Source organism: Macrotis lagotis, chromosome 7 (assembly GCF_037893015.1).
Source record: "Macrotis lagotis isolate mMagLag1 chromosome 7, bilby.v1.9.chrom.fasta, whole genome shotgun sequence".
NCBI classification, from domain to species: domain Eukaryota; kingdom Metazoa; phylum Chordata; class Mammalia; order Peramelemorphia; family Peramelidae; genus Macrotis; species Macrotis lagotis.
Window position 1 is genome coordinate 63,371,804 of NC_133664.1, and position 18,946 is coordinate 63,390,749.

The window sequence follows — 18,946 nt, forward strand, 5'->3', positions numbered from 1 at the left end:
ATTATATATATATATATATATATATATATATATATAAATTGTTAGTACTGTTCTCTGAGGAACGTGGTAATGGCCAGTATAACATAAGGGACAGACCACCCATCACTCAACTGCTGGTACTTAGTCGATGTGTGACCTTGGGCAAGTCACTAAGTTTTATCTGAAAACTGGGAATAGCTATACTCATTTCAGAGGGTTGTGGTAAAGACAATGTGAAAATATGTATGCAAAGCACTTACCTTGGAAATTATCCTTATCATTATATATAAAGCAAGTCAGTTATTATTAGCATTTATTTGTATATTGAGAGGCAGTAAATTATGATAAAAAAAACAACAATGACCTTCAATCAATAGAAACCTGACTGAATATTTCCTCTAATACTTAGTAGTTGCATGACCCTGGGCAAGTCATTTAACTCATAACAAAAATATTAACAGCCATAGCTTATACTTTGTAGGGCTATTGAGGGGATCATTTGTATGACCATGGGTAAATCATTTAACCTGTAACAAAAATATTAACAGCCATAGCTTATACCTCGTAGGGCTATTGAGGGGATCGCTGATATGGCCATGAGTAAGTCATCTAACCTTCAACACAAAAATAATAAGAGCCATGGCTTATACCTTGTAGGACTATTGAGGGGAATCATTTGTATGACCATGGGTAAATCATTTAACCTGTAACAAAAATATTAACAGCCATAGCTTATACCTTGTAGGACTATTGAGGGGAATCATTTGTATGACCATGGGTAAATCATTTAACCTATAATATAAAAATAATAACAGTCTTAGCTTATACCTTGTAGGCTATTTTGAGGATCAAATGAGATAATAGATAGACAGATGATAGATAGATAGATAGTAGATGAATGAATGAATAGCAATAAATGAACAGATAAATAAATGAAATGAGATAAGGAAATAAATAAAACAAAATAAAAAAGGACTATTATTTACTTCGAGAGGTAGGATGATACAGCCCAAAGACCACTGCCTAGACTCAAGAGAGACTGGGATTTGAATCCTGACTCTGACACTTTTAGCTCTTCCTGACTTATTTTTGTGATTTGGAGCTGAGTGTTCCAATCTCAATTCCTCTTACACTCAGGACTCCTCTGACCTCTAAAGTAGGTGATGCATGGGTCCAGGAGATGATACACAGGGGATGACCACCAACAGGAAGAGGGCCTTATTCTACTCCTTTGAGATAACCCCCGTTGGAGGTACCTAGTCACCCTGAGGATGGCAAAAGTTTATCAACGGGAGAAAATATGTCCTTAAACCACTATCTGAGAGCAGAATGTCCTTATATCTCTTTCTGCGACATATTGCCCCCAGCATCTGAATTCTTCCTCTTTATTTCACCTGAGTGGGTGGGGATCCGTTTACATTCTTCGCCCTCCTGAAGGCTGCCCAGGGTCTAGTCTGTGCTTGCCAGGAGGCGTGTGTGTTAGGAAGGATCCTGAGCCCAGCATCTGCCTTTCCCCCCTTGGAGTCGGAGCGTTTACCATTGCAGAAGCGTCAGCTGCTTTACCGGAGCCCGCATCAACATTCCACAGGTCTGGGACGGTGTCTGGGGGGCTCCCCCGAGCCTTTTGTTTCCAGGAGCTCGGACTGGCAAGCCGGGACCTTGCCTCCGACGGCTTCTCCCTGGGTCAGCTGCAAAGTCAAAAGCTTCAGAGGATTTTGAGAATCTGCTGGCCCAGCAGGTAATGTTCCGGCTGATTCGCGATGTCCAAGCCTTCTCGCTTGGCTAGACCGTTCTCAGCTAATGCGGCATCTAAGCTGCCATTATCTAGGAGGGACGAGCAGGACAGCAGACAGAAAAAACACAGTTTAGGAGAGAAGAATTTGAAAACTGGAAGTGAAGGAAATCTGGGCAAACAGCAGCAGGTGCAACCGGCAGCCACGACTGTTCCAGGCAAGGCTCGTGCATGCAAAGGTAATGTTGGCTGCCAGTCTCCCGGGCCCCCTTCGCCAGGAGCTGGAAGCTTTTAAGCTCACTTATTGGCTTGCAGTACTACCTAGGTGTCTTCAGTAAGTTGCACTTTCTGATTTCAGGAAGTTATCTGTGTTGCATGCATATAATTTTGTTTTTAGTCTAAAAGTTCCAAAGAAAATCACGAATATAAGTCAATTATTGCAAGATGTGGGTAATAAAAAAAAATTCCATAGCTAAGCAAGGGGCAGGAAAAAGCAAGAAAGTGTACATAACTGATATTTCCACACTTCTTTTGGGGAATGACTGATTAAGTCTCCAACTATGATTAACAGCCTTTCCTAGACCAGCAATAGTCACCCAAAGTTTCTTTTTATCTCCTAAGCAGTAGAAAAGAAAAGAAAGAAAAAGTTGAGGGAGCTCTTAAAAACACTTCATTAACTAGTTGAGACTTTTTTTTATACAGATTTACATTTTTTTTTCCAAAGCCTCTTTTAAAAATGAATTGCTACATGGAGCAAGATCTAATGGTGGGACTTTAGCCAAGGCTGTACAAAGAAATCCTACTGGCATTGTTAAATATTGTACAGGAATGTAAATGAGGACCATCAGGGTTCTATATGAATATCTCACTTGTTAAGCATATGCTCAGATAGGCCATCCAAGAGGTGGGCTCCCCATGAAATCTCAAAGCTCAATGCAGTTCTGAAATGATCATCTCCTTGTTGTTGTCATATATGTAATGGTGGGGGCAGCAGAGACAAGGCTGAAAAGGTTAAATTCACTTGTGCTCCTCTATTCTTTTAAAAACTATAATGGGATGACATTACCAAAAACTACTGATAACTTACAAGAATTTTTTTTTGAGACTTAAATGGCATCTTTTGTAATCTCGGCATAAGTGCATGATTTGGGAGTTAAATTTTCAGAAGTAAAATGCTATTCTAAGTAAATACTTCCATTCAGATTGCAATTAATTAGCCAATAAATAATTATTAAGTCCCTACTATTTGCTAGACACTGTTAGTCTTATTTGGGAGTAACAGTCCTATTTGAATGTAGCATATATTCTAATGAGGAAAAACCATAAGTATAACAGTGGAACTTTATCCAAGTATTGTATATGGATAGAGATATGTGTATATATATATATATATATATATATATATATATATATATATATATACATATATATATATAATATCTGTGTCCATATATATCTATTTATATGTCTATATAAATATAGAGAAATATATAGATGATATAGATATGAATATAGATGTGGATATATGTTGTATATAGTATAAATCTAAGATTGACACATGCAAGCAAATTGTGTCAAGTAGGTCCGTTCAAGATAACTTGAGAGGGAGAACACTAGCAATTGAGGGATCAAAAAAGTTTTTGCATAGAAGATGGGATTTGAACTCCTGCCTTCTAGGAAGAGTGAGACTGTGAGGCCAGAGTGAAAGAAGGAATACATTCCAGTCATGTGGGGGCAGCCAGGGCAATTGGAAGTCAGAGCCTTTTTCTGTTAAAATGAGCAGAACATAAATAGTAAAAAAATAAAAAAAAAAAACCAGTGTGACTTAGTTGACAGCTACAGGTTTTCCCCATTGCATTCCACTTCAAAGGTATAAATTTCCGTCTTCAAAAAAAGTTTATTTTTCCCCTTAGTATAACTTATTGCATGTGTATAAAGAAATGGTGACATGTTTTCTTACCTAGTGTGATGAGTGATGTATTTGTGCTGAAAAAAAAATAACCCTCAAGAATTGCCATCCTGTATAAAAGGCAAATGTTGAAACCAGTCGGGAAAGGCTTAGGAAGTGTCAAAGTCTGTTGCAGAACAGACTGAATTTGGCCGCCTAAAAGGAAAAGTTTCTTTGATGTTGTGATGTGCGTGAAAGCCAGAAAAACCCTATAAAAAGAAAGAAAGAGGAAAAAAACAGCTAAACTTGAAGTCTGCCCAGTAATTCCAAGGTACTTGCACACATGAGATGACTCTAAAAGAATAAAATGTATATATTTTCAAGAAAACCTATCAGAATTTGCTCATCCAAATAAGTGCATTCCTAGAATGTTCTCACCTTGGAAGGTTATAGATACTAATTCCGAAAGACCTTCATTCTTCAAAAAGACTGTAATTCTCTTCCTCTGGAATAGCCCGAGTATCTTTCTTCTGAATATGCTTGGTAGTGGCCATTCTCCACTCTTGGGGTGGAAGCAATTATTTATGATGTGTTTCTTAAAAAGAACTAAAAGTCACTTGAGACCAAACCTGAAGAAAAAGAATTTGAGGAACTCAAACAGTTGCTTTTTGTTTAATGAAGACTGACAATAAAGTAATGATTTCAATATTGGGGTGGCCTATAAAATGTTTCATTTATGAATAGATAACATTTTATTCTATCTTATCAATATTTCAAGAAAGGAATTTCAGAATGTTTCAAGTATTAATGAGTAAGTATATAGCCAGCTTAAGTTAATTATGATGAACGAGTTTACTCATTAAAGGTTGTAATTTCTGTTATCTTTGCTTTTTAAAATATATATTAATCATAAACATACATATGTGTAATATATGAAAATATTACATATACATGTATATTTGTGGTTGTTTGGGTTTTTCTGTAATGTTCAACTCTTCATGACTGCATCTGGGGTTTTCTTGGCAAGCATTGCCTATTCCTTCTCCAGCTCATTTTATGTTTGAGGGAAACTGAGGCAAACAGGGTTAGATGACCTATCCAGACCACATAGCTAATAAATATCTGAGACTAGATTTGAACTCAGAAAAAAATGAGACTTCCTGACTCCCAGTTCAGTTTTCTACCCATTGTGCCTCTTACCTACCTACATATGAGAGTGTGTGTGACTTTATCCTCATTACATCATAGTGATATCTTTTCATATGTATTAATATAGTAAAACTGGTAAATGCTGATGGAAGAGAGAAACATTTGCATCATAGATTAACTATGTATACAAGAGTTTTGCCTAATGTAGTCACTAGTAACAGATACTAGATTTGGATTCAGAAGACCTGAGTCCTGACTTTTGCTCTACCGCTTTCTAATTTTGGCAAGACCTTTCCTTTTCTGGGTCTCACTTCTTTAACCATAAAATGAAAAGGTTGGTCTTCCTTACCTGAAAGGAAAAGCAGTCAAATTTGAACACAGATTTTCAGACTCTAGATTCATTGTTTAAGCCATGATGCCTAGCTGAGTATAATGCAGTTAAATGTCAGTGATTTTTATTCATTTGGTCATTGAGAAGCAGTGTAGTTTAATGAAAGGAGCACTAGACCTGGGTGGCCCTAGAAATGTGTCTTTGAATGCTTCAGCACTGAGTAATTATGTGACCTAGTGAAATGGAGAGTTATAAAGTGTTCTGTAGGCCACAAAATGTTTTCCTCTCAATAGCCCTTGAATATTATTATCACAGTTTTAACCACTAAGAAATTGAAGCCTATTTATTAATTATCCATAGAATAAATTGGGTTTGTATGTTTCCAAGTATGTATGCTCACCTTATGAAGAAAGTTTTTGCTTTAATTTTTCCACATTTTTCCAATAGTTAAGATTTTTTATTAAAATGGACCCGTTTTTATCTTCTTAGAGCTATTCTTTCTGTTGCTATTAACAGAAATGATACAATTAAGTGTATCATTAAAACCTTTAAGAGCAAAAAACAAGTTTGCCACTTTGATTTAATTTGGTTTCCTAAACAAGGGAATTAAATAGATATTAAAAGTTAATTTCTAAATGAGCCCATTCTCTATGATGATCCTAGGGCATGTATTTACTTGTTAAAGATTTGTCAGACTGTGATTATCATCAAATAAAGTTAAACCTTTTTGTCTAACAATGGTAGCACAGTTGGAAAAATCTTACAGGATGTTAAATAATCTCTCTAGGTCAAAGGTCTGGACAGACTCTCAGAATGTATCCTGCTGAGTTTGGGTTGTGTCCGCAGTTCACTTTTAATATGTCTAATTAGTCATATCAGTCATAGAAACAACTACTCTCATATACAGACTAATAGGTGTTGTGGATTTTTTTTTAGCATTTTCTCTATTTGGGGTTGATTGAAGGTGAATGCTTAGCCTATTTTGTTTAGAACTAGTTTTTAAAAATATTTCATTGATTCTTTTTATTTTTATATTACCTATATATGATATATATATGTATATATACATATATATACATATATAATATATATATATATATATATATATATCTCCCCAACCAAATGAACCTTCTCTCCTAACAAAGAAAAACAGACAAAATAACTGTGTTATATTAGTGTATATGTAACTATCCCCCTGTGCTCCAGGACAAAGAAACTTCATCTGTTTTCCAAGTCAAAACTATTAAACCTTGAACTTTCTTTCAGGACTAGCTAAATTAACTGACCCCAGAAGTATATGTTTTTGCTATAAGGTATTGAAGAACATTTCAAATTGTAGTTTAAATTGCAGTTTTATAATAAAGTATGGGAAAAACTAGAAACACTTAGATTGTGAAAAGTCCACAAAAGTGCCTAATATCTACAATTACACTAGACTATTTATGATCCTTCATAACCGTGGCAGATCAAGAATCAACATATTTGTCATCCAAGTGAACCTGTACATATTATTTTCCCTTATGTGTTTCTTTCCTCTTCTGATGTGATGTTATATACAAGCACTTGGCTACAGAAGATATTTTTCCCCATAACTCATCCAACTGTTTGAATTAATCCCTTTAGTGGAATGGATTCTGGACAGCAATAGGATTTAGGTTAGTGGCTTTAAAAAAAATCTAATAGGACTTTCTGCATGAAAGGTAGAAATAAACAGGAAAGGGAAAATTGAAGTAACAGGGATGCACTGGAAATCAGCATGTAAGCATAAAGATTGAAGTTGAGAGATGTCAAGAAAGTTAAACATATTTCTTGATGCCTTTGTCTTCTTTTCCCATATTTGTTTAGATGCCTTGTTCTCTTTCCCTTTAGTCTGTAATTCAAAATTTTTATCTCCTACCTTTCTTTCACGTTCTCCCTCTCAGAACACATCTAAAAAAAGGAAAGAAGGAAGAAAAGAAGGAAGGAAGGAAGGAAGGAAGGAAGGAAGGAAGGAAGGAAGGAAGGAAGGAAGGAAGGAAGGAAGGAGCGAGAAGATATAGGCAGACATTGCTCAAAAAGTCAATGTCTGTTTCCTTGTGGCATTAGTGGGGTCTGTCTTCATGAAAGCAATGAATGATTTTTCAATTAAAGCAATTTACATATAGAATTAGAAGGAACCTTAGAAGTCATCTAATCCAATCCCTTCAATTTACAGATGAAGAAACTGAGACCCAGAGAGAATAAAAGACTTGCCCCAAGTCACAAAGTAATAAATTACAAAATTAGGATTTGAATACATGTCCTCCGACCCCACTCTGACCCCAAAGTCATTAGTTTTTCCACTGTACCATGCTACCTCTCTCCCCTCACTGAAGTGAAAAGGGAATGAAATGAAAAGTCAGACTTGTTTTGAGGTCAGGTGAAGTGAAGTGAAGTGAAGTGAAGTGAAGTGAAGTGAAGTGTCAGATGGCAGCACTTTTCTGAAAACATTTAGTTCTTTAAAAATCAATGTCTGCTTCTCTATGATCAGTCAGTTCTCATCTGAAATAGTTCTTTTTCTATATAGACATAGTCATGAAATAGAAAAGCAGTAAGAAACATTTAGCAATAAATCAATTCATTATAATGGTTTCAGATGTCCCAGTATTAGAAAAGTGAAGAGCATTCCAACAGCAACATTCTCTCTCTCTCTCTCTCTCTCTCTCTCTCTCTCTCTCTCTCTCTCTCTCTCTCACACACACACACACACACACACACACACACACACACACACACACACACACACACCAACCCTGGCAGCAAATATGACCTGATATTCCTAAAACAAGATCATGGGTCTAGAATCACTCAAGTCTAGTTCTTTCTCCAACACTGACTTCCTCTCTGGCCTTGGGCAAGGCAATTAACCTCACTCACTGAGTTTCCCCAACCATAAAAGAACAATAATATGCAGTTCAAGAGGAGAAGCAGTGCTGAGGATTAATGAATTTGTTAATGTGTGCCTAGTGCTTTGAAGAGAAAATAAGCTATAGGAGTCATCTAAGCCCAGAATTCCAGGATTTTTTAAAATCATTTTTCACTTGTGGTGGCTATTGCCAAGTTGAGGTTTCTTTTCAGAAGATCCTCAGAGAAATTCATAGTTCTACTCTCCTATCCAACTGAAATTCCAACCTGATTCCCTGAAGTCTTTATCTACAGGCTACCTTTTTGTTTTCTTGTGCCCAGAAATTACTGTCTCCACATGGTTCAAAATATCGATAACTGGAGTTAGTGTTGTATACTCTAGGAAAGTCAAGGTCATAAGACATATCCTATGTGATATTATCTAATACTAGAATATTATGTAGTGAAAATTAATACATTAATTGGAATAAAATCCATAGATTGGTCCAAGGATCAGTACTTGTCTCTATGTCTAACTCTGATAGCAGCAACTTGGATAAAGGCATAGGTGGCATCTTTATTACATATAAATGACATAAAACTGGAAGGAATAGCTAATACAATGGATTACAGATATGCCATCCAATAAAACTTCAAAAAAGGTTGGTCTAAAATTTAAGATGATACTTAAAAGTAATAAATGTAAAGTCTTAAACATGTGTTCAAAAAAATCAACTTCCAAATACTAGTTAGAAGGCAGGTGCAGCTTGACAGGAGTTTGCTTGAAAAGGATTTAAAAGTTCTGATTCATCAAGCAAATGATGCAACAGAATGAGCTAGCAGTCAAAAACGAACAAACAAGTGAATGCAATCTTAGGTTGTATTAAGAGAGGTTAGACAACAAAGTGTCATGGTCCCATTGGACTGGGGCCTAGTCTGACCATATGTGAAGTATTTTGCTCAAATTGAGATGTTGCCTTGTAGGAAACTGCAGCCTTTAGAGGAAGCTAACCAGATTGGTGAAGAGCCTTGCAATTTTGCCAGATGAAGGAACTTGGATGGTTATCCTAGAAAAGAAAAGATTTATAAAGGAGTGAGAAAAAAATCTCTATTTCAAGATTGGCATATAAAAAAGAGTTTAGGTTTATTCTGTTTGAACCCAGAGAGGACAATAGGAGCAAAGGATAGATATTTGAGGTAGATTTAGTCTTGAAATATGGAGAAAGCTTCCTAATAAATTGAACTATGCCCTCATCTAATGTGATACATTAGAGTATAGCATCCACTAGAAGTCTTCAATGAATAAACACCTGCCTGGTATGATATAAATATAGAGAGAATTCTTTTTTAAATTTTCTTTGAAAGGCAGTGGGGTTAAGTTACTTTACTTGTTCAAGGTCTCACAGCTAGGTAATTATTTAAGTCTCTGAGGTCAGATTTGAACTCAGGTCTTCCTGACCTGTGGTAAAGCATTCCAAATTTATGCTGGTCTGATCAGTCACAGTCAGTTACACTGTAATTTATCTCTAACATAGTAATATCATTTTGGACTTCTTTGATAACAAAGAATAAGAACCAGCCACAACAACTAATTAGCTATTAGAGTAGGTGGTCTCTGAGGTTTCTTTGAATTGTGAGAGTCTGATTCTGTGAATTTATGTATTCTATCCAATTGTGATAGGCTAAAAGGTCTTTCTACCTCCATTATCAGGATCATCTTTCTTACATGTAGGTCTGCTCATGCCATTACTCTACTCAGAAATACTTGGTGGCTTCCTATTTCCTGTCAATCAACAAGAATTCATTAAGTACCAATTATGTCCCTAACCTCAAAAAGTTTAAATTCCACCCTGTTCCCAGATAAATTATTGCAGGTTGTGATCAGGGAAGAGACTAACACCTGGGAGAATAAAGAATGGCCTCTTGAAGGAGATGAGCCAAACTTGAAAGAAACCAATGGATCCAAGAGACAGGCATGGGGAGGAAGGTATTCAGAGACACAAAGATGAGAACTGCAAAGTCATTTAAGGGAAATAACAAATAGACCGATTTGATTAGAGCATTATGTTTCTGCCTGATGAGTAAAATTCTAATTCCTTTGCCTGTCATTCAAGATCCTCCACAATATGGTGCCACCCAGCTTTTCCAGACATTTTATATAGTGTTCTAGTCAAACAATGCTGTTTCTCTTTTTTTAAACACAATCTGCTTAACATACTCTACTCTTTTCTATTTTGGTGCCCTTGCTGATACTTATTCATACTTATAGAATGTCTTCTTTCTTCTTCACCTATTGAATTCCTACCAATCCTTGAAAATCTAATTCAAATGTTACCCTTCTCCATGATTTTTTTTATTCCCCTAGTGGATAGAGATCTCTTTCTTAGACTTCAGGACTTTCTTGAGTGCCTCATTGTAATCCTCTTATCATATAATATGTTGTCATTCTTTATGTTTATACACTAATCTTCCTACTAGACTATAAGCCTCCTGAAAGCAAGGAATATATCATGTCTAGACTTTGTAACTCCTCTAGTGCCTATTACTGAGATCTGCCCAAAGCAACCACTTCAAAAAATGATCATCAAGGAGATGCCTGAATGAAGCCAAATGTTTGCACTTGAAATTCTCAACCCCTTTTACCTCCTTTTCATATCAGAGGGACAAGAAGTTAGTTGTGTGATTGAAGTGGGAGAAAATACTTCGAGAACTCAAATGCACCCACTTCTGAATTAGCCCTGTGGATGGTGATGGTCCATGAAGTAGCTGTTGGGCAAGACAGCCTTGTTCAGTGACTAGGATCCAGGGTCAGAGGATCAGGTATTAATCTGAACCCTACTATTTACCTACTTTTCTGATTTTGCCTCAGTTTCTTCCTCTGTAAAATGAGAGTCTCGAATTCAAAGAGCACAGAGGTCCTTTTCAATGATCTTGTATTAAGTTTCATTTCAGTGGTGCAATAACAAAGGTGGCACTGTAGTCAAGTTGTGACTTCAACTTTGCAAATATGACTCCTAATTATACATCCCTTCTGCGCTGAACACCCTAATGTGAGGTGGTCTACATGGTTGGTAGTCAGATTTATGGGTCAACAGTGTCCAAAAAAATCTTTAAAGCTAGATCTATTCAGCATATCTATAGGATGTACTTGTATTAATACTGTCAGTATTTGGTGTTTCCTTCTTTGTATGGGAAAATAGCCAGGGTTAAGTTAAGCATGTAGTCTGTCCCATGAAAATAAGGGGGAAATAATAAGTAATGATCAGAATGGTAACTTTAGCACATTAATTCTACCAAGCATTTGAGTTAAATTATTAATGCCTAGAGCTAATGAGGCCAAGGTAGGCTTAAGGACAATTTAAGAAGGAGAACATTCAGCAATTTGAATGATGAAGGGCGTTGAGCTTATGCCATATGAGGACTGTCTTAAGGAACTAATAACATTCAGTCAGAAAAATAGCAGATTCAGAGGTGGGGATTTGGAGAAGGATCTGATTATGTCTTCAAATATTCAAAGGGTTAGAGAAAGATTAACTTGCTGTGGTTGGCCCTAGAGCCATGGGTAGAAGCTATAAAGAGGTCAGTTCTGGTTTAATACTAGAATATAATTGAGAGCTGTCCAAATGTTGAATGGGTTATCTCAAGAGGTGATAGACTCCATCTCCTTAGAAGTCTTCAAGCAAAGGATGGATTCCATGCCAGGCATTTGATTGGGAACATGCCTTTTGTGTATGGGGTGGACTGGATGGCTGCTGGTGTTTCTTTCAGTCATTAAATGCTAAGGTTCTGTGATTTTGTGTGATACATTCTCTATCTAATAATTTGATTTCTCCTGGACCACAGTCAAAGAAAATAATGCCTTCCACACTTTGTCCAGCTGAAGGTTTTAAGTCTTCATTACTGCTTCTCAGTATTTCACTATCTGCACATCTTCAGTAGCATCAAGTTTGCTAGTAGATGAGCCACACCAATGTCAAAAAGAGGGGGGAAAACCGAAGAGGGACTTTTGCATTTCATGGGGATATTTAAGAAAATATTTAGGGTAATAGTCAAAGGGGACTTGGGTTCTTGGAGTTCCCCTTACTTTCCTCTGGCTGACTTCTACTTATTTTTGGCTTCCCCCATTCAGGATCAAACTAGAGATCTGAAACAAATGTCCTTAATCTATCAGATAGACTGAAAATCCACTCTCCTTTCATTTGGTGACCTAGTTTTGGTGAAAATTCAAGATGTAAGAAAACCAAATGATCTCTCTTGCTAGTATTAATTGCCTATGGAAGGTCAGAAGAAATGAAGTTGGAGGGGGCCTCTGAGATCATCTTATTCAATTCTGCCTTTCCAGATGAGGATGTTAAGGCCCAAGGTTAAGTCATTTGCTCAAAGACAGGATTCACAGACATTCCAATGCAACTCTGAACCCAAGGCTTCTTGCCCTACATCATAAGGTTTCCTTTGAGTTCATCTGTCCAACCTTTGAGAATTATATTTCTGGCTTAGTCAATTTTTCAGTTCTTCATAATAGCTGTAGATGTTTATTCTCTACAGACAGTATTCCCTAAAAACGTAAAAGTAGTAATAGTTAACATTTATATAGCTCCTACTATTTAAATTCAGATTTTCCTGACTCCAGAGCAGGCTGTTCTTTTATTTATTTGTTTGTTTTATTCCCCTAGAGTATAAACTCCTAGAAAGCAGGATCTGTTTCATTGTTGCCTTAGTATTTCCATTGATTAAAACAAATCTAGGATATATTAAATTCTTAATAAATGATTATGAGAGTGTTCAAGGTGGATAAGTAATTCAGTGTGATGGTGTTCCAAGCCTTTACCAAAGTTGCTCATTTACCTTTGATGTTTACCTACTACCCAACTCTCACATGTAGCTCCAAGAAGCTGTAGCAGCCATATAGGTACCAGCCATACCATGGTAAAACTATCTTAAAAGATGGACTAAATCAAGTTTAGGGTTATTTATGAACCTTAAACCCATAAGTGAGTTAGAGAGAAAGTCTTCCCCAACCATGTGAAGTCTCCCTCTGGTTGAATGGGAGAATGAGAACAATTTGTTCCAATAGCCATGAAGGTGGCTGAAGCTTGTGCAATGGAGTGCTTAGAGTTTGATCAGAGATCAAAGACACTAAGGACATCTGCTGCATCCTACACCATCACCAGCAGTCTAGACTTCTTTGATGCCACTGAACTTTGATGCCTCTGGAAGAGAGAGGCTGCAACTCTCATAAATCTAATTCATGTGCAAGTCAACACATCATCCATGCTGTCATTGGTCCTCTTCAAAAACAAAAGATGGAATTACAATAAAACTTCTTGATTGATTCAATGAATGAATGATTTTAGGAAGAGGAGAAGACTTAGGAACAAACATTTGATTTATTTCTGCCTATTAACAATGAACTTGGACCCTGGTCTCTGACAACTAACATTTCTCACCCCAGGATATCATTAATCATAATTTCCTTTTATCCTTTCTTTTTTCCTAAAAGATGGAAAGTGAGCTCGTTTGTACTAATAATTTATTACTTTTTCTTAATCTTAATCTCCATGACTAGTTTACAAACAGGGCTACTTTAATGGACTAGAGTGTTTGAGGAAGTATAAACTGTTTTTTTCCCCTCTGTTAAGATGTCATCCATTGGGGCCGCTAGTTGGTGCAGTTGATAGAGCACCAGCCCTGGAGTCAGGAACACCTAAGTTCAAATCTGGCCTCAGATACTTAATAATTGCCTAGCTGTGTGGCCTTGGGCAAGCCACTTAACCCTATTGCCTTGCAAAAAAAAAAAACCTAAAAAAAATGTCACCCAACTATCCAAAGGCATAGGTTTGTATTTATGCTAATCTCCATGCTAAGATCAGAGTTCTCAGCCTGATAGATTTTTTAATCTTAAAATCCCCCCTATTTATTCTATAGTTTTTTTTGACTTAATACAAAGTTGCGTCATTCCATAATGAAAGACTTTCCCCCTTTCCCCTGACCTTGATCCCAGAATCTATAGCAGAACATGTCTCTCAAAATTTGGACAAATTTTTATGAACATTTTGTGGGTTCCCTTCCCCACTGAAATATTGCCCCAGAAAAATCACTATCAAGTTGCATATAATTACAAATTAGATATTTTTAACAATACTGCCAGAGAATTTCACTCCCTAAATAATTCAGTCTTAGTAATTCCTAGTGCCCTGGGTCTTCCTTTTACAATTTTGGTTATATCCCTGTTAAAATCCTTAGTACTAGCTAGCTTCCTACTTAAAACATTGACTTTTTGCGAATTCTATTTTTAAACCAAAAAACATAGCTTGCACATTGTTAAAAGATCAAAATTAACACACTAGAGAGAAAACCTTTACAATTTGTGGACTATACTAGTGAAATACCAGTGAATGGATGACTTCTCATCATAATTAACATAGTTACTTGCCTATTCCCTCCAATACATCAGTATGCTTTTTTAATGTATAGACTGTTCTTGTTACCTCTCTACTTAAAATCACAGAATAGTCTCCATTTATTAGATACATAAAGTTCAAACTCCTCAGCTTGGCATTCACAAGTCCCCACAATGGTGCCAACATACACTTAAAAATATATTGCCTTCAGGTTGCCTTGAAGCTTAACTGAACTCATCATCAGCCAATGTCCCACAATTATATGCATTGGTTCATTTTCTTCCCTGTGTCTAAAACAGTACCTCAGCATCCTGCCCCTCAACTTTTTAATGTTTATTATTGACTGTTAACCCATTCTCTACTATTCTTAAAGCCAAAGTACCACCTCCACTATGAAGTGCCCCTCCTCCACCCCAGGCTTTCATGTTACTTAGAATCATAAGATTCTAATATTTACAGCTAGAAGGGTCTCAGAGGCCAGCAAGTTCATTCCTCTCATTTTACAGATGAAGAAACTGATGTCCAGAGAGCTTTCATCTGTCAGATTCTAGGATTTGAGAGATTAAATCACTTGGCCAGCATCATACGTTTTCCTTTATATACAAATCATATATAATTTTGTGAATCATATAACAATATAGTGAACCTCTTTTTTAGACAATATAATGTCTAAGATGTTGATAACATATATATATATGAGTATATATACATATATATGGATGGATGGATATATATATATATATATATGTATATGAGTATCTTACATAATACATAGGACTCTGCTCACAATACCGTAAAGATAAATCAAAACATAACGGAAATGTTTGTCCTATTTTCTCAAGAACTGGTCCAGGATAGTGGATAGAAGGGTGAGCTTCAGAATCAGGAAAACCTGCATTTGAGTTCTGCCCCAACACAAATTGACTGTATGACCTGGACAAATCATTTAATCAATCTTGAGACGTAATTTGCCAACCAGCTGTCCTGTGATCTGCATTGATAGGATTTTCCTAGACTAATGAGATCATGGGTCTGGACTGCTCCTTCCCCATTCCCCTCCAAAATCAAAAGAAAAGAAAAACAACCAGAACCGGTTTCCTTAAAACTTATTCTATCATGTTCACCTCTCTGTCTGCCCACTTGCCTATGGTTCTACAGGGCAAATTTATCTTTGTCATTATACAGTAACAACCTCCTTAAGCTCATGGCCAGATCGACTAAGAGTCTGGGAATTTGACAATCTAGACAGGAAGAAAGTCCCTGATCCTTTGAGAACTTCTTATACTGTTAGCTATTACTTCCATTTGGGTTAATGATCTATACGGTCATGAGTCATGGAGAAACCCCTTCTTATAAGCTCTGACCCATTTTCTGCCACAGAGAAATTTCAGTAGGTTAACTATGGGACTTTTTTTTAGATTTCACATTTCCAAAATGACAGGGAATGTACTTTTATGCCACAAAGATAAATTAAAATATAACTCCAATAAAGAAAGGATCCATTATTATATACAAGAAACATCTGTTGACTGATGAATCTGTTGGAATTTGTTACTTAACAATCACATTTCCTGACAATGTACACTTACAAATGCAGCCCACATGTTAACTTTTTTTAACTTTATTTTAAAGGAAACTCATTATTAAAAGACTTAAGGGATGTCATTTAGTCTGGTGGGAAGGGTATGTTTGTCTGACAATTTATTTATACTACAAACATGTGTGGTTTTGTATATACATATCCTGTATATCCTGTTTTATTCATTACTCATCTACCTTGGAGAGTATAGAAATTGTAAAAATTAAATATAAGTTATTTCTCTTTTATATATGGACTAGACTTGTGATCTCATTAATTCATTTCATGTGATGTGTTGACATCACTGTGATAAGGTATTCCTAATGAGGGATCTTTCTGCAGTGATGCAAATTAGCTTCTGCTTTACTTTTGAACTCATCTTTTTTCATACTCCAGTTCTCTAACCACTATACCATATTACCTCTCATTTCAAATAAATGCAAAGTATATTTTAAGAATTGCTAACTTAGTATCCTTCTCAGGGTCATATCATATATTCTAAACATATGACTTTCCATTCTTTCTTCACTTACTCTTCCCCTTTATATGCATTTTGATATATTATAATTTTACTTTTTGATTGTATACCTGGTAATCTGATATCCATGTTGATGATATTCAGTCAGGTCCAACTCTTCCTGACCCATTTAGGGTTCTCTTGGCTACTAGAGTTGTTTGTCATTTCCTTCTTCAGTTCATTTTATATTTTACAGTTGAGGAAATCAAGGCAAACAAGGTGAAGTAACTTACCCTGGGTCACACACAAGGCCCAATACTGGACTTGAGCTCAAGAAGTTGGGTTTTCTCCACTCTAGACCTAGCACTCTCTGATGATGATGTTTATTCTTTGTTCTCGAAGAAGACCCTGACATCAAGGAGGTGATGCCATAATAAGCACATGAATTATATTTGAGTGAGAGAGTGTTGTGCTAAGTCACCAGCCTCACTTTCTCCTCCAGAACCATCTGGGTCCTGTGGCCAGATATGAATCAGGACGACTGGAGATGGCCCTGGATGTGAGGCAGTCAGGGTTAAGTGACTTGCCCAAGGTCATATAGCCAGTAAGTGTCAAGTGTGTGAGTAAAGATTCGAAATCCAGTTCTCCTGACTCCAAGTCAGTGCTCTATCCACTGCATCACTTAGCTTCTAGCACTCTTTCTACTGAGCTATAGATATCAGTATTTCCATTTTCAACGGTAAATTCTTAAGTTGTAGGAACTATTTAACTTTCTAAGTGAGAAGTTGTAAATGGACTTTATTAGGAAGGGAATTTTATAGACTTGACCTCTTTGATTTTATGTTTGAAAGATAAAATAATGGTATACTTATCAAACATATTAATATTCTTCTAAAATGTTGGTATCTAAAAGAATCATTTTGAAATAATCAGTGAAGTTTTTTAAAAATTCTATTAGAATCACACAGCAAGCAAAAATTAATTAGTATTAGCTTTTGTCAACCTTTTCAAAAACTTGTCAGGTTTTTGTTTTGATTTGGTTTGGTTTGGGGTTTTTTAAGTAGTTCTTAGGTAGACTTTTTTCCCTCACTTCCAAGGATAAGCTATTAACATAGAATTTAGACAGTGGCTTGTTGAGATAACAGCCATTTGTCTAAGGGCTCAATAATTTTTTAAATAGCCTGGTGCATGTGTTTTATAGCCACAGCTGACTTCTTGCAACAACCAGACAGGCAATACTTAAACTCCCAAGTTGAAGTTAAGCAGACTGACAATTATAATCTATGTGAATTCATGTTATTCTAAAGGGAAAAAAAAGAAATCTGGTCTTTGCCTAAAGTGCTTTCCATTAATTCTCTTTTTTCATAATATGAGTAGAGGAAGAATTTGCAGAATGGAAGAAAAACACTCTATCAAACAAAGGACAGAGGAATAATAGAAAAGGGTATTTCCACAAACTGGCTTATTTTTTCCCCCCATTCAAAATGTGTATCAGTATTGCTAAATGCTTAGCTATACTAGGTGAATAACTTTTAAGATTAAGAAACTTTGATCGCTGTTGTTCAATTATGTCTGACTTTTTAATGACCCAGTATGGAATTTCTCTTGGCAAAGATTCTGGAGTGGTTTGTCATATCCTCCTGTAGTGGATTAATACAAACAGAGGTTAAGTGACTTGCCTAGTCTTTACCCAGCTAGTAAGTGTCTGAGGTGAGATTTGAACTCAGGTGTTCCTGACTCCAGACCCAGTGCTCTGTCTACTGAATCACCTAACTGCCTCTATGTTGTGTTAGTGTGTAAATATCTATAAAGTTTTGTGAGCATCATGTCTTGAACATGATTTTAGTAATATAAAGCATACCTCAAGACAGGGAATATTACATAAAAGCTAGAGATAGAACCTCAGAGTCAGAAAGACTAAGTTCAAGTCCCACCTCTGACAAATGGTGGCTCTGTGAATCAGAAAATTCATTTGATCTCTTGGTGCTTTAGGCAATGCTCTCATACTATACATATATATATGTGTGTGTGTGTGTGTGTGTGTGTGTGTGTGTATGTATATATATACATATATATACATATATGTGTATGTATATATATATATATATATATATATATATATATATATATATATGTTGAAGAGAAGGTACCTAAGTCAGTGGATGAGCTTCCTTATCTGGGAGTTTCCCCAAGAAACTACAAGTCCAATCCCTATCCCTAATTCATAATTATCTTTTACTGGAAAACATATTCCTTAGATCAATAGTTAAAATAAATCTTATAAATTAAAAACTGCCCACAACAGACAATGGAGTTAATTTAATTCAACAAATCTAAAGGTCTTATTATGTACAAGGCAGGGTATTAGTTGTTAGGAATACAAAGATAAAAATCAAACATTCCCTGACAGAGCAATTTCAAGAGGAAAAGAGACAAATAAATTTACATTGCTTTGAGATATATATATATATATATATATATATATATATATATATACACACACACACACACACACACACACACATATATATATATATAACATGTATGTAATCAATAAGTAAAGAAGAA

At 35.9% G+C, this 18,946-nt stretch overlaps 1 protein-coding gene across 8 annotated transcripts in view; it reads left to right on the forward strand.

Moving 5' to 3' along the window:
* Positions 1–338: 338 nt before the first annotated feature.
* Positions 339–18,946, forward strand: part of KIAA1217 (KIAA1217 ortholog) — a 564,114-nt gene continuing 545,506 nt past the window's right edge. For 4 of the 8 annotated variants that reach the window (XM_074192996.1, XM_074192997.1, XM_074192998.1 and 1 more), the window contains exon 1: positions 339–1,950. In XM_074192996.1, coding sequence (XP_074049097.1) covers positions 1,740–1,950 — 211 coding nt within the window. In that variant the 5' untranslated portion in view covers positions 339–1,739. The remainder of the gene's footprint in view (positions 1,951–18,946) is intronic. The other 4 variants (XM_074193010.1, XM_074193000.1, XM_074193001.1 and 1 more) reach the window with 2 other exon arrangements.